The 14,559-nt window shown below is 55.2% G+C and overlaps 1 protein-coding gene across 2 annotated transcripts in view; it reads right to left on the minus strand.

The window, feature by feature from the left end:
- The window catches only part of PACS1 (phosphofurin acidic cluster sorting protein 1), a 98,076-nt gene that overhangs the window by 12,054 nt on the left and 71,463 nt on the right, over nt 1-14,559 (minus strand). For both annotated transcript variants that reach the window (XM_056801303.1, XM_056801302.1), the window contains exons 3-10: nt 9,221-9,310; nt 7,362-7,487; nt 7,006-7,150; nt 6,740-6,831; nt 6,576-6,656; nt 5,808-5,867; nt 5,149-5,309; nt 4,778-4,871 (exon numbers count right to left, since the gene is read on the minus strand). In XM_056801303.1, the coding sequence (XP_056657281.1) occupies nt 4,778-4,871; nt 5,149-5,309; nt 5,808-5,867; nt 6,576-6,656; nt 6,740-6,831; nt 7,006-7,150; nt 7,362-7,487; nt 9,221-9,310 (849 nt within the window). The remainder of the gene's footprint in view (nt 1-4,777; nt 4,872-5,148; nt 5,310-5,807; nt 5,868-6,575; nt 6,657-6,739; nt 6,832-7,005; nt 7,151-7,361; nt 7,488-9,220; nt 9,311-14,559) is intronic.

The following is a 14,559-nucleotide window of genomic DNA, read 5'->3' on the forward strand; positions in this document are numbered from 1 at the left end:
TCAAACATATAGAGAGCCGAGTCAAGTTTATAAGAATACACAACATGTCCTAACTGATAAGGTGAAATGATACCAACAGGCAGTTCTCAGAATAAGAAATCAAAACTATCTATAGTCAAATTAAAAAAGTTCCAAATCATTATTGATTAGAGAAATGCAAATCAAAACAACTTTGATATACCACCTTATATCTACGAGGATTGACTAACATGACCAAAAAGGAAAATAATAAATGTTGCAGGGGATGTGGGACAATTGGGGCACTAATACACTGCTGGTGGAACTGTGAACAAACCAGGCTCAAAAGGCCACAAAACTGTGCATACCTTTGACCCGGCAGTACCACTACTGGCTCTATATCCCAGAGATCAGAGATAAGGGAAAAGAACCTCCCTGGACCAAACTATTTTTAGCAGCTTTTTGTAGTGGCAAAGAATTGAAAACTGAGGCATTGTCCATCACGTGATGAAAGGATGAACAAGCCGTGGTATATGGTCGTAATGGAATACTATTGTGCCTTCATGATTGGTGAACAGGATGAGTTCAGGAAAACCTGAAAAGACTTCTATGAACTGATGCAAAGGGAAGTGAGCAGAACCAGGAGAACTGAGTATACAGCAACAGAGATATTACAGGATGACCAACTGTGAAGCACTAAACCATTGTCAGCAAAGCAAGTCTCCAAGATCCAGTCAGAGAAGGAATTGGATGGAAGCAGGCCATCTTGTACTTGATTTCCTTCATGAGATTTCTATGGCAGGAGTGATAGGTGTCTTCTATCATGACTTGAGCAATATGGAAATCTGTATAACACCAAAGTATGGGTATTTCCTATATGAGACTATTCACTGCTGGGGGAGGGGGAGAGGGTAGAGAGGGAGAAAATCTGAATTCTAAAACGTCACAATACAAGATCGCAACCCTGAACCCCTCCAATGCCCTGAGATGAGGAACTCTCCACAGCAATGTTGCCGCTCTCTCTCTGCTCTGACCTCCAAGTGCTCCCACACTGTCTCAGGGGAGGGCCTCACTTCAACCTGACAGGAAGAGGCCCCTGACCACGAGCCCCACCCCCATTTCACAGCCCGCTGTTCTAGAAGCCTTCCGCGTGTTCCTTCAGCAGATCACCTCCAACCCCTCTTTGTCTTTCAGGACCTTTGCTGCCCAATTCCCTTCCAGAAACACCCTTGGGTGGATTCCGTCATGGCCTTGGCTCACATGCTTTCCTATGCAGACTCCCAGAAAAGCTGCCCGTTCTTGGCTGATTGCACTCCCCTCCCCATATCCCTGTGCAGCCTGGCTCCGGATCTCCACGCTAGGCTGCCCAGGGGTCTCCCCTGCGCCCAGTCTGATGGTCTGCAATCAGTGCTCCACCTTCCTGAGCCCTCTGTGACCTCGGGCCCATTCCTGGGGTCCTCCTCTGCTAAGTGTGGGGCACCCCAGGGTTCGGTCCCGAGTCCTTTTGGCTTACTTGGTGATCACACCAGTTCTCGTGGATTTAATGATCACCTCTAAGCCGGAGGGGGGTTGCGGATGTTCTATCCAGCCCCAGGCTCTCTCCTGAGCTCCAAGAGATTAAGCTACAATGGGATAAACAAGGGTACCTGAAAGGAAAAAAGGCAGGGCCTGCCTCCCTCCGGGGGTTTACAGTCTAAGGAGGAGACAAGCAAGCCAACAGACGCAAAGCAGACGACACACAACATACAGGAAACCAAGCAAGGGAAGCTCTTGGAGTGAGGAGGGCCCTGAGGTCTCTGCAAAAGCCAGGGAGGTCTGGAGTCTCAGTGGAAGGGGAGGGACAGCCTGAAGATGTGCTGGGGCCAGGAGGCCAGGGCAAGGGGTCAAGGAAGGGCTCCAGGCTCTCCAGTCCTCCAGCATCACCTCTTACCTCCTGACCACTTTACAGGGAACCTCCTGACCACGTCTCCACCTTGTTCTGCGCGATCCTGTATAAAGAGGACTCGCCGTCTCTGCCCAAGGGGCATCTTTTCTGAACAAGCAGGCCATCAGCACCCCAGACCCCAGATTCACAGCTCACTGTCAGCCTCGCTCCTCCCCATTCATGATTCTCTATGTGAGATCAGTGGCCAAATCCCGCCTCCTAGACGAAGAACATGCTAACAGCACCCCGCCTTTACAGTGCCCCTCCCCCCCGCGTGCCTGGCCCCGTGCTGCTAAGGGCTTCCTAATCATTATCGCTTTGATGCTCGCATGCTGTCAGTGTCTCCATTTGATAGATGAAGACACCGAGGCTGGCAGTGGCGGCGTGATTTGGCCCGGCCACCCTGACCACTTCGCCCCGGGCATCTCCTGGGCCCAGAAGCTCCTTCCTCGACAGGCCAGCGACTTGCAGACTCGGCTGCTGGGTGGCTGTTCTGAGCCCTACAGAGGTGCGTAGATGGTCGCTGTCCCAACGAAGACAGCCTCTTCCCGTTATTCCCGAACCCCGAGCAGCAGGCATGCCCAGGGCCGGCACAGAACAGGGACACTCGGGGACTGCCGCCTCTAGTCCTTGGCCTGGACGAGCTGCCCGCCATGCTCGGGCACCTCTTCTTGACAAAGACCGAGTCGGAGCCAGGCTCGGAGCCGAGGCCCACAGGGCCAGGCTGGCTCTTTCCTCCCCCACCCGCCGTCTGTCCTCTCCTGGGTCTTGGGGCAGCCAGTGGAAAGCTCCGCTCTCCGCCCAGAGAGAGAAGTCTCCAAGTCACTGCCCGGCGTGTTTAGGAGGCGCCGAGCCAGCCTGGGAGCAGAGAAGGCAGGCCTGGCTCTGAGGCGAGCGCGCCAGCCCGCAGAACAAGGCTCCTATCGGGTGACTGGGCGAGGCGCCGTCTCCTGTCGGCTGAGCCCCCCGGGTCCCTCGCCTACATCTTGGGGCAGGCCGGGTCTCGGGAATGCTAAGCATGGCTGGTCACGGGCAGTGGATAGTGCCAGGTCCGGAGACGGGAGGGCCCGGGTCCAACTCTGGCCTCAGACACGCTCCAGCTGTGTGGGCCTGGGCAGTGGCTTGCCCCGCTTCTGACTGAGCGAGAAGGCAAGGCACGGAGGAGCGTGCTCGGGGAGCCTCCAAGTGTGGCCTGCCCAGAAGGCAGACTTTACCAAGGAGAGAAAGTGCTGGCCTGGGCGGTGATGAAATGAAGCACGAGGAACACACGAAGGCCGGCCGCGCCAGGCTCGGGAAGGGCAGAGCGCCCGGCTGGGGAGGGGGAGGGTCTCCAAGCGAGGGCTGCCCAGCCCAAACCCCTCGTGGCTGGGCTGCCCCATCCTCCTAGGGCTGGGTAAAGACTCCCCTCTGGCCCTCCAGCAGCCGGGCAGGAGAGGGCGCGCGGCCCTTCCCTGGGGAGTGCCGGGGGGAGCCCAGGCACAGCTTTTTAAAGCGGGCCGGTACTCGAGAAATGGCAGTCAGAGACGGACTGTTCCGGGCCTCCGGCCGCCAGAAACACCGCTCGGGAGGCCTTCAGTCCTGCGCAGGAGCCGCCGCAGGAGTTTTGGGAGAACTGGCTGCTGGGAAGCTTGCTGTCAATGGGAAGCCTCGGGCAGCAGAAAGGCCAGGAGCCCAAGAGGGAATGCAGGGCCTGCCGGGGCACCCGGTCATCCCGGAGGTGCTCTGGGCCCTCCGTTTAACCCACTCCAGCCCAAGCCCGGCTTTCGTACAAAAGGATTTCAAAGCCCTCCACCATCATCATGGCACATAAACCATCTCTTCTTTCCTGGAATTGATATGAGCGGCAAGGGCGAGGCAATGGGAGTGAAGGGCCTTGCCCAGGGACACTGGCCACATTTGAAGCCAGGACCTCCCCTTGGGGCCTGGCTCTATCTCCCGGGTCACCCGGCTGCCCTTCCCTGGACACTCTCGAGCCGCGGGATGGGGACCTGGATGGGGAGGCCTCACTAAAAGGCAGTGTCATTCTCCTGCCTCACTGGTGTGACCCAGTGCGCCCTTAGCATGCCCCTTCGGTAGCTGGACACGGTCTCTGGCGCCTGGCCAGTTTGGCTCCAACAATTCGCCTCTCCTGGGTGCCCGGGTGCACACTGGCACACATGTTCCCACAGCAGGTGATGAGGGGGAGGGGCAGCTCCCTCTGGTGGCCGCCCGGAGGAATGCGGCCCAGAGCAGCCTTGCTGCCTTTTGCCCTGCTAAAGCAGACTGACCTGCACTTGGCCTTCAGCTACCTGCACTTGGCCTTCAGCTGTGAGGCGAGTCCAGCCAAAACAGAACCAGACGATCAAAGAGCCCTGGCCTGCCTGCCCGCCCGTCCGTCCGCTTGGAGGGGGCCCACTGCTGCCAGCCCGGAGGCCTCTCGGGGCTCCTGGCTCTCCCCTGGGCGCTCAGGGAGGGGAGGGCTCGCGAAGGGCACAAGCGTTTTCTCATTCGCTCACAAATCAAAGACTCCCGAAAAGGAAAGGCTCCAATTCACCTCTGTAGCCTAGCAGAGGTAGATGGCAAAGCGAGAGCCGCAGAGCACGTCAGGCGGGCCTTCTCTCCTGACTAACTCAGCCAAACACCGTGGTGGGCAAACCTGAGCTCCTGGGAAGGCACTGAAGGGGTCTCCGCCCCAGGGCACCCCGACCTCGGCTCCCTGTGCTCTCCCGCTTGCTCGTGTGTGCCCATGTGGCCCTTTCAGCTCAAACAGAGCAGGAAGTGCTTGCCAAGCCTGCACCGGGCAATCATCCCACTCTGACAGAAAGCAGTCACTGCAGAGGCCCCAGACCCAGGCCACACTGGGCCCCGCCATGCCCACCTGGATCTGAGAAGCCCGCATCCCAGCCTTGTACTCACGGGGCTGGTGGCATCCTTTCCCAGGCTGCCTTTGCTATTGAGGCTGCCAATCTCCGTCTGGGAGCTGGACTGAGACATTCCTTCAAAGAAGGGCCTACAAGGAAGGAGAAGGGCCAGCATGAGCACTAGGAAGGGAGGCTGGTGCCCTGGAAGGCCGCAGGAGAAAGGCTTCAGGGACATCTGCCTAGAAGAAGGCTGCAGGGGCCAGCTCTTCCAGGACCTCTTATGAGACAGCGAGGGGAGAGGGAGCTGAGGCTTACTAAGGGCCTTCTGCTAGGAAGGCCTGGAGGGTCCTGGGCATGGCAGAGGGGCAGGGGCCTCAGGCTGTCCAGGCACTGGGGAGGAGGGGAAGCAGGTGCACTCAGACCCACTTGAGCTTGGGCTTGGGCGTGCTCAGGACGCTTTCTGTCTCTTCCATCTCAGGGCCACTGTCACTGGGGTTGTACATCTCCAGACTGTCGTACAGCTCGTCCAGGTCCTCTTCCACTTCCCGGATCTGCTCTCTCGAGACGTGCTCCAGCCCAAAGCCCACCTGTGGGCCAAGAAACCTACAATCAAGGGCTTCATCTGTGCTTGGGCACTGCCTGAGGCATAATGGAGGGCCCAACGGAACCCTGCCACTTAGGATCCTGCCAAAGCAAGGGGCTCGGGCGAGATGCCTTTGAGGCCCCTCTGGCTCTTGGAGCCTTGGCTGATGCTGCTCCATCTGGAGAGGCCATCTAGTCTGATCAGAGGCTCAGGTGTGTGCATCCCCTTTTCTGCTGGTTCTTAAGGGTGTGTGTGTGTGTGTGTGTGTGTGTGTCCATCCGTCTGTCCCTTTCTGCTCATTCTCAATGTGTTTCCACAAGAGGTGGGGGTGGGGGTGAAGGGGAGGGAGGCAGAAGGTGAAAGAATGACAATGATTCTGCCCCTTCCCAGCAGCTCTTGGGACCCCAAATTCCCTTCCCACAATCCTTTGGGAATCAATCCTGCCCAACCCTGACAAGGAGTTAAGCCAGAGTGGCCGTGGGGGGACAGGGCCGGGACATACCTCATCGGAAACTTTAAACCGCTTCAGCAGGGCTACGAACTTCTGTTTGATGTTGGGTTGCTGCAAGGGCATGGAACAGCATCATCAGACAGCATTGAGAGGGCACGCATGAGGGCCAGCCATTAATCTCCTGTGCCCAAACAGGGCAGGGTCTTGAGAGCGAGCGAGCCTTCAACAATGAGCAATCTGGGGGGGGGGGGGGGGGGACAGCTGTGCGGAGATCCTGCTCTCCTACATCGAGGGCGCCCCAGGACCCAGCAGGCTAATATGGGCTCAATGAGGGTGAACAAGATGGGGAGCAGGACAGCTGGGAGGCCTGGCATATTGCTGATGCCAGGGAGGCTCAAGGTTTGGGACGCCGGCCATCCCACCTCCCTGGCGGATCCTCAGGGATTCAGGGTGGCTCTGCTCCTAGAAAGCACTCAGGAATGGCTTCAGGGAGCCTTGGGGCACAGACGAGAAGTGCCTTGTACTTCTGAGGAACTCCTTTTGCAGGGGAAACCCCTCCAGGCTCCAGATGCTCCCAGGCCGCTGCCTGCTCAAGCTGTAGGGCCTAGGGCATTCATTCGTGACGCCAGCACTGACCGAGCCCAGGCATTTCATAAACAAGGAGCCCAGAAGTTGCTGCCCTGCCACAGGCGGTGAAGACCCTGCATGAAGGCCCAAGCCCCGTCCTCTCCCTCTGGGGCAAGGCTGCTGAGGCTGTGCAGGACAGCCGAGATGGAGGAAGGGCTGGCAGGGGCAGGGGGAGGGGGCAGAGGGGCTCACCCTGGTGATGGCCGAGGCAGAGGTGAGTTTCCTCCTGGTCTTTTTCACTTTGCGCAGGTCCTCGTCCTCGTAGAACAAGTCCTAACGGGAGAAGAGCGTCACCTCCCCCTGCCCTCTTCCTCAGGGACCTCAGGTGCCTGGGGGGTTGGGAAGGGGCAAGTTACCTGCCCATGTAAAGGGTCATCGCTCCCTTCCTGCTCTGATGAGAAGCTCTCTTCCTCCTCTTCAGAGTAGTTATCGATATCAGGAGAACGGTCTGGGGGCAAACACTGTAGTGAGGCCAGGGCTGAGGCGCCCAGACCCCTGGGGGCAGCACAGGCCTGGCGGGAGAGGCTGCTCTTGTGGGAAGTGGGCAGGGAATGCTGAACGGTCAGTCACCGAGAGGGCGGTACTAGCCTGACCAAGAGGAAGGCGCCTCTGCAAGACTTACCCGACAGCTTAGCCTTGATTCCCTCTTGGTCGATGGGCTGGCTTGACAGGGAGTAGATCTTGATTTCAGCCACAGGGATGGAGACGTCCTTCACGCTGCTGTGCAGGCCCAGCACCAGGGCCCCTTCGCTGGGATGCTGCATGACCTGGGGCGGGTGGGCGGGAGAGAGGAAGGAGGAGCAAAGGCAGCTCAGGAGAAGGCCCGAGCCATGGCTCGCCAGCTGCCTCTCTCATCCTAGGGATGAGGAAGCCAGCTCCTGCTTCTAATTCTAGCACACGGCGAACCCCGACCTGTGGCCGTCGGCACGGACCCTGCCGAGAATGGCACCCCCATCCCACCCCTGTCCGTCCTCTCACCTCGGCCATGTTGATCAGCCCCATGGCCAGCGTCTTGTAGCCAAGGATCGTGCGGTTCTTGTAACGCTTTCTCCTTTGCAGCATGATCTGCAGCTTATTGGCATCGCGCTTAAGGAAGTGCGGGTACTGCCAAGGGCAAACAAGAGCCACAGGATGGCAAGTGAGCGGGGGGGCCCTTGGTAGAAGGAGAGAATCTAAGGAGGGGCTCAGGACTTCGGCCTCTGGTGAGGGACGAGATGGGGAGGAAAGGCGGCCTGCGGGGCCAGGGATGGGGCAGGGAGCAAGGGGGCCAGCCGGAGGAAGCGCGAGAGAGAAAACGCCATCTTGCTCAGGGATCTGTGGGAGCCGCTTGAAGGTCTTGAGGAACCGAGAGAACAGTAAGGCTTTCAGCAGCCTCGGCTGAAGGGAAGAGAGGGCTAGCGAGGCAACTGCTGCTCAGAGAATGGAACTTGGACTTCTGGGCCACGGCTGAAACAGCAGGGCCAAGTGCCTGGCCAGGGACGGCTCTACCCAGCGAGATGAAGGGCTCCGTGGAATGTCCTGAGCATCGGGGATCCCCACCCCTTGAGAGAGGGCCGGGTGAGGCTGCAGGATGACGTCATGCTTTTCCAGACAGGCCAGTGGGGGAACGTGTTTGTTTAATTAATAGACTGATTTTGAGGCCTTTGCTTTGTTTTCTTCTTCTCTCTCTCCCCAGAATGGGAGGGCAGGGAGGGGAGGAGTAGTTGAGACACAAAGACTCCCGGGAGGTAGAATTCAGGAGAGAAACCAGGACCAAAACCTGCGTCCTCAGAAGCCTGCAGAGCTCTAAAGAGCTCCGAAGTGTTACGGAGCCTTGGTAAGATGAGGCACCATCTACCAGTGTGGCCCTGATTCTGAACAGAGTACGGGTAAATGTGCGGTGGCACAGGAGCCCTGGCCTTGGAGGTCTGGGCATCTTCCTGGGCAGGCCACACTGTAGGCAGTTTCAAGACTTTTTCAAAGGAGAGCGATTAGAACGGTGAAGGGCCTCTAGTTCATGCCATGCGAAGATCTGAAAAAACTGAGGGTGAGTAGCCTCAAGAAAAGACTGCTTGAGGGGCCCAGAAGCAGCCTTAAGCATCTGTAGGGCTGCCTTAGGGAAGAGAGCTCACTAACCTCCTTCTGCTTGGACTGGGGGAGGAGAATTAAGATCAGTGGGTAGGAGAGGCACAAACTGCTTCCAGAGCAGCTGAGCTCCAAGGGTGGATGCCCACCTGTTAGGAGGGACCAGAGGGGGAGTCCTGCTCAGGGATAGGGGTAACGGTGCCATGGCAAGCCTTGTTTTTTAGCCTCTCGTCCATCTTAGTGTCTCCTTCACTGGTGAAGGTGGTGCCTGCTCTTATGTTCCAAGGTTAAGGCCATAAATATCCAATCTCAATCAAAATGGTGTCGAGGGGACAGAAGAGTACCTATAATATGGGTACAGTAACCTTAGGATAGGACTTCTTAAAAAAAAAATTTAAACCTTTACCTTTCGTCTTAGAATCAGTACCACGTATTGGTTGGAGGGCAGAAAAGTGGAAAGGGCTAAGCAATGAGAGTTAAGTGACTTGTCCAGGGTCACACAGCTAGAGAGTATCTGAGGTCAGATTTGAAACCAGGACTAAATTCAATAAGCCACCTAGCTGCCCCCAGTAGAGGGTTTCTTAATTTAGGGTCTGTGAACTTCTTTTAAAAAAATATTTGGATTACAGTCTTTTAATATAATCAAGATGCTAAAAAAGTATAATCCTTATTCCGAGCAGAGTCCCTAAACTTCCCCAATCTGCTGTTTGGGGGGGGGGGGCGGTCCATGCCCCAGAACAGGTTAACAAGCCCTGGGCTTTGTAGGTTATCACCTGGAGAGAGAAGGTTAGCTGAAGCTCCGTCTCTGCCAGGCCGCCAGCTGGAAGAAGGATCTCATTGGACCGAAGTATCCTTTTTGAGCCCTGAAATAAAGTCAGAACCTGTTATGGTCAACTTATGGAAACCATTCCAGAAGAACATTTAGCAGTACAGATCCAGCCTGGGCAAAGAGCCTTCTCAACCCCTATCAAGCCTCAGGGCATCCCTGAGAATCACAGAGAAGAGATCCCTGGCAGCAGGGAGCCTCCAGGGGGAGGCTCATCCAAAGCCCCATGTCTGCTGCCCCTTCCTTAACAGGGCTCTGAAGGGACCCGTGGATTTCCCTTCCTTTCCCCCACGTCCCAGGGTTTACGCTCATCTCTTTTTTTTAAAAAAAAAAACCCTTACCTTCCGTCTTGGAGTCCATACTGTGTATTGGCTCCAAGGCAGAAGAGCGGTAAGGGCTAGGCCATGGGGGTCAAGTGACTTGCCCAGGGTCACCCAGCTGGGAAGTGTCTGAGGTCAGATTTGAACCTAGGACCTCCCGTCTCTAGGCCTGGCTCTCCATCCACTGAGCCACCCAGCTGCCCCCTATCTCTTCTTGAAAACTTATGCATATTCTTCCCATTTGAGAATCGGCCGCTCCTAGGAAATGCTACTTCTCACTAGCATCTGCGTTGGAATAGCGAGCCTCCAAAATGTTTTTAGCACCAGTCTGGGAAAAAGCTGAAGGCCTGAACTCCAGAGGAGCAGAGTCTGTGGCGGTCCATGTCAAGGGCATCCATGGGCCCAGCACCCGGCACACTGGCCCCCTCAGAGGGGGGGAGAGCAATGTGGAACATGGGCTTACTGCTCTTTGCAAGCTCAGGCCTGGAGGCCGGTCGGCTCCTAACGATTTGGGAAGTTCTCTGACACAGTCTAGAAGCTGCCAGCCTAGAAGCCAGGGGATCTGGACTTGCGGTGGAGAAGTCATGATCTCTGAGATAATCCTAACTGTGCTGCTCCTTGAGGATCCCGAGAGTGCTTTGCAAGCCCAACGTGCTATTTGTCCCCGAATGAACATTATTACACGAATAGCTCTTTCCCCCATATTTCATTCCTCAATCACAATTTAAGTGTGTCCCAAATTGGGAAATTTCTCATCTCCCAAAATAGTTAAAAGGGGTTGGCAGGCAGAAGAAATGCAGACTCAACACAGCGCAGACCCAGAACTCTGCCTGACCACCCAGAATCCCGTCAGTGACCCACGTGGAGTGAGTCCTCGCCCTAGACGGCCGAGATGCAGGGGTCTAGCCTGCTCTAAGACCTCCCGGGAGAGGCCCATCGATCACTGAAGTGGACAGCCCCCTCCCTCTGGGGCCAAGCCCCATTCCTACAAGCCCTCTTAGTGTCCTCTTCCTTTGATCAGTCTCCATGTGGCCCAGCCTCCAGGCCGGTCCCCATCCTGGTTGCCCCACTCTGGAGATTCTCCAGATCCTTCCGAAACCCTGGAGCTAGGACAGAACAGAATAGTCCTGATGGCAGAGAACCATTGCTTCCTTATTATTTCTAGGAGCCACATCCCTCTTAACGTGGCCCAAGCCTGAATCTGAGCTGGACACTTTACGTTGACCTCAACGGAATGTCCTCTTTTTAGATGCAGCCCCGGCCTCTAGCTGGTCAGGATGCTCATCCCTTCTAGCTCTGCAGGAGCCCAGGAACATCCGGCCTTCCCCAGGCCCCAGGCTAAGCTGATCATCTGGAGTCTCATGAAGCTGACCTGGACCTGGATACCCCACACTTCCCTCAATGGCCTCTCCTTCAGCCCAGAGGGCTGAGCCCCAAACTCTTCTCAAAGCCTGCCAGTTAAGTCCCCCCTCATCACGAGCAGCTCAGTTCCGCTTGGGGTCTCCTGGGGCCTCCTTCAACCCATCCCCAGGTTTAAGCCTTCATTCTGTGCCCACTTCAATAAGGCCAAGACTAGCTCTCCCCTTCCTCGGTAAAGGTGAAATCACAAAAGGCTAGAAAAGGACAGAATCGGATCCGTCCTCCAGACCCTCCCAGGAAGGTCTGTCTCTGGAGTGGGAGGTCCCTCGTGGGAGCCACACACTCTCCAGGATGGCACGTCCACGGGATGACGCCTCATCTGCTGTAGCCAGTGTGGGCTGTCATGCCAAGTGCTAGACACGAAAGCACTCGGTGTTCAGGGGAATGCCAGGGGCCTCAGCAGGACAACCTCGGCTCCTGCCCCAGGAGCCAACAGAAGGAAAGGTGCCTGGCATTCTACGCAAGGATCTGTTCTTCACAGCCCATCACTAGGGAGAAAGACGAATGCCGTAGAGATGGAAGGTGCCCATTCTGTCTGGATGGGCCTATGGGTTGCTGGTGAGGATGCCAGAGACCTCGGAGGAGCTCGAAGGAGTGCTCAACCCATCAGCCCTCTGGCATTCATTCAATCAGTTACTGAGAGGTTAGATTGAGAGCGAGGCTCTAAGATGGGAGGTCTGGGGTTCCAATCTGCCCTTAGACACTTTCTGGAGGGGCCCTTAATGCTCCACAGTATTGAGTCCAAGATGGAAGATAAGGATTCAAAACCCAAACCAGTCATCAAGCACCTACCAAGGGCAGAGAAGCGCACACTAAGTAGGGCAGCATCCAGAGGGCTGCCTGGGGCCAAACAAGCCCCTTTTCAAGGGACAGATCAGTTTCTACTACAAGGAGTCGAAATCCAGCTGAAGGAGTTAAATGGAGGGCAGAGCGGGCTTAAACAATTCGAGACGGACGAGCTTTACTTAAACCACAGAGATCTGCCCAGGCTGCCGAGGTGCCAGAGGAGACGTATAAATCACACTTATTCCCAGGCTTCATTTTCTGCACTTAATGAGCTGATGGTAGTTTCCCAGGATCAGAGAGGACATGGCACTCTGGGGATTGAGAAATGGATCGCGAGGCTGCTTGGTTCCATCAGTGCAGCTCTAAGGGCTCCCGAGATCCCCCGATGTCTGGAACTTGCCTCTTCAAGCCAGACACACGGCCTGGGGGACAGGCTGCCAAGGTCCTGTCCACCCGTAACTCTTAAAGCCACAGGCCGCAGAGGTCTGACACGTTCTGAGCTCCTCCCTTAAAGGGACTCTTCAGGCCTGTGAGATTTTCAGATGCCAAATAAGGATGGACCGACTGACCAAAAATGAATGTTGTGGGAGTAGAGAAAGATGCTGACAGGTCTCCTCCACTTCCATCACTGAACTGCTCTCAGAAGAGGAAACCCTCTAACCCAGGACGGGTTCTTCTCCAGGAGTGATAGTTAAAAATGGGGACAATTACAAAATGATGGAGTCTCCGAGGCAAAAGGGAGCTCAGAGGCCATCTAGTCTGACCCAGGCCTGACAGTCGTCTAGCTTCTGGGGGTCCCCTGAGAGAAGAACATAATGAGGCAGCCCATTCTGCTTGGGGACAAGCTACTCTTTTTGTTATAAAGTCCTCCCTTATGGGAATGAAATATCCCTTTCCAAGTCCTCTTCTTGGCTGCACCCTCCAGAGCCCAGCAGAGAGGGAAGAGGAGAAATCCTTTCTCACTTCCACATCCAAAATCTCCCCTGCCTTCCCCCATCATGGAGGGTTCCTCTTCTCCTTTGGGGAGGGTGGTGAGAGTGCTGATCTCCTGGCCTCCACGTCATTCTCCCTCTTTTCCTAAGGAGCCCACTTCTTCTCTGTCCATAGACCCAAGGACTTCCAAATCCACGGTGACTGCTCCTCAAACACTACGGCTTCCAGTTCATTAAAGACCTCAGCCTTCTGGAGAGCAATTTGGAATTACACCTATAGGGCGGGCAATAAAACTGCATGCCCTTTGACCCAGCAATTCGATGACAAGGTCTATAACCCAAAGAGATGAAAAGGACCTATTTGTAAGAATATTTACAAATATTGTTCAGGAATATGACTGTGCCACAAGCAATGACAAACAGGAAAATCACAAAAAATCCTGGAAAAAACTTGTTTGTACTGATGCAGAGGAAGTGAGCAGAACCGGGAGAAGGTCATACACAAACAGCGAGAATGTATGATGAACAACTGCCAGCGACAGCTCCTCTCAGCAATACGATGATGCAAGATCATCCCAAGGGCCTCAGGGTATAAAATCTGTCTCCAGAGAAAGAACTGATGGAGTTGGAATCGAAACTAAAGCATACCATATTTCACTTTCTTTATTTTTTTGTTTTGATTTCTCGTCTACCAAAGGACTAATATAGAAAAATATTTTACATGATTGCACACCTAAAATGTATATTTTAGGCTTACTATCTCAGTGAGAGGGGAGGGAGGGAGAGAATTTGGAACTTAGCTGGGTGGTGTAGGACCACGTAATGGGCTTGGGAAGAAGACAACCTGAGGTCAAATCCAGTCTCAAGTATTTCTCAGCTGTATGATTCTAGGCAAGTTAACTTCACCCTGTTTGCCTCAGTTTCCTCATCTGTCAAATGATCTGGAGAAAGAAATGGAAACCTACTCCAGGATCTTAGCAATGTGACCCTGGGCAAGTTACTTCATCCTGTTTGAATCAGTTTCCTCACCTGTCAAATGAGCTAGAGAAGGAAATGGCCAACCCTTCCAGTATTTTTGCCAGGAAAACCTCAAATGGGAAGTCTGAAATGACTGAACAACAACATAAATAAATAGCAGTGCCCTAGCAGAGTAGGATGTGAGGATGACTCTATGTGTCTGGCACATAGCAGGTGCTACATTATTGTTCATCCCCTCCCCTCCCTCCCTTCCTTTTGTTTTCATCTTCACCTCTACAATGAATGATGCCAGAGGAAGTCACCTGACCATGCCCCTTGGGGCCACCCTGGTCTCACCTGGGTCAATCTTTTCCCGCTCATGCTCCCCCATGGCACAAAGACAACTGAAGCTCTCTCTTGCCGATTCTCTACCTCAAACATCCTTGATGGGGCCCAGGCCTGCAGGAAGACGAGATCCTTCTCTCCCAGGGTCCCTGATGCCCTCCCCTCCTCCTTTCCCTCTAATCTGCAATCTCCCTGACTCGCACTCCCATCTCCTCTCTCTCTTCCTCACACGTCTTCACGTCCCATCCCTTGTGGTATGACTTGTGACTCCACCACTGACACTGCTGTCTTCAAGGCGAACAAAGATGGCGAACAGCCCTGTCCCACCCCGATCCCTTCCCAGAACTCTGCAGCCCTTCTTCCCAGGCTGTCACGCCGTCATTCTCCGGCCCTGCATGACGTGGGCCATACGTGGTGGAGAATAGGGAGTGAGCCACGGAGCGGCCCCAGATGGGCGTCTTTGCCCGTGGCCACTTAGCTTGTTAGCAGCAGGAAGGCAGCCTCGGACAAGGAGGGCAGGCCTGTGG

This window comes from Monodelphis domestica, chromosome 6 (genome assembly GCF_027887165.1).
Source record: "Monodelphis domestica isolate mMonDom1 chromosome 6, mMonDom1.pri, whole genome shotgun sequence".
Classification (NCBI taxonomy): domain Eukaryota; kingdom Metazoa; phylum Chordata; class Mammalia; order Didelphimorphia; family Didelphidae; genus Monodelphis; species Monodelphis domestica.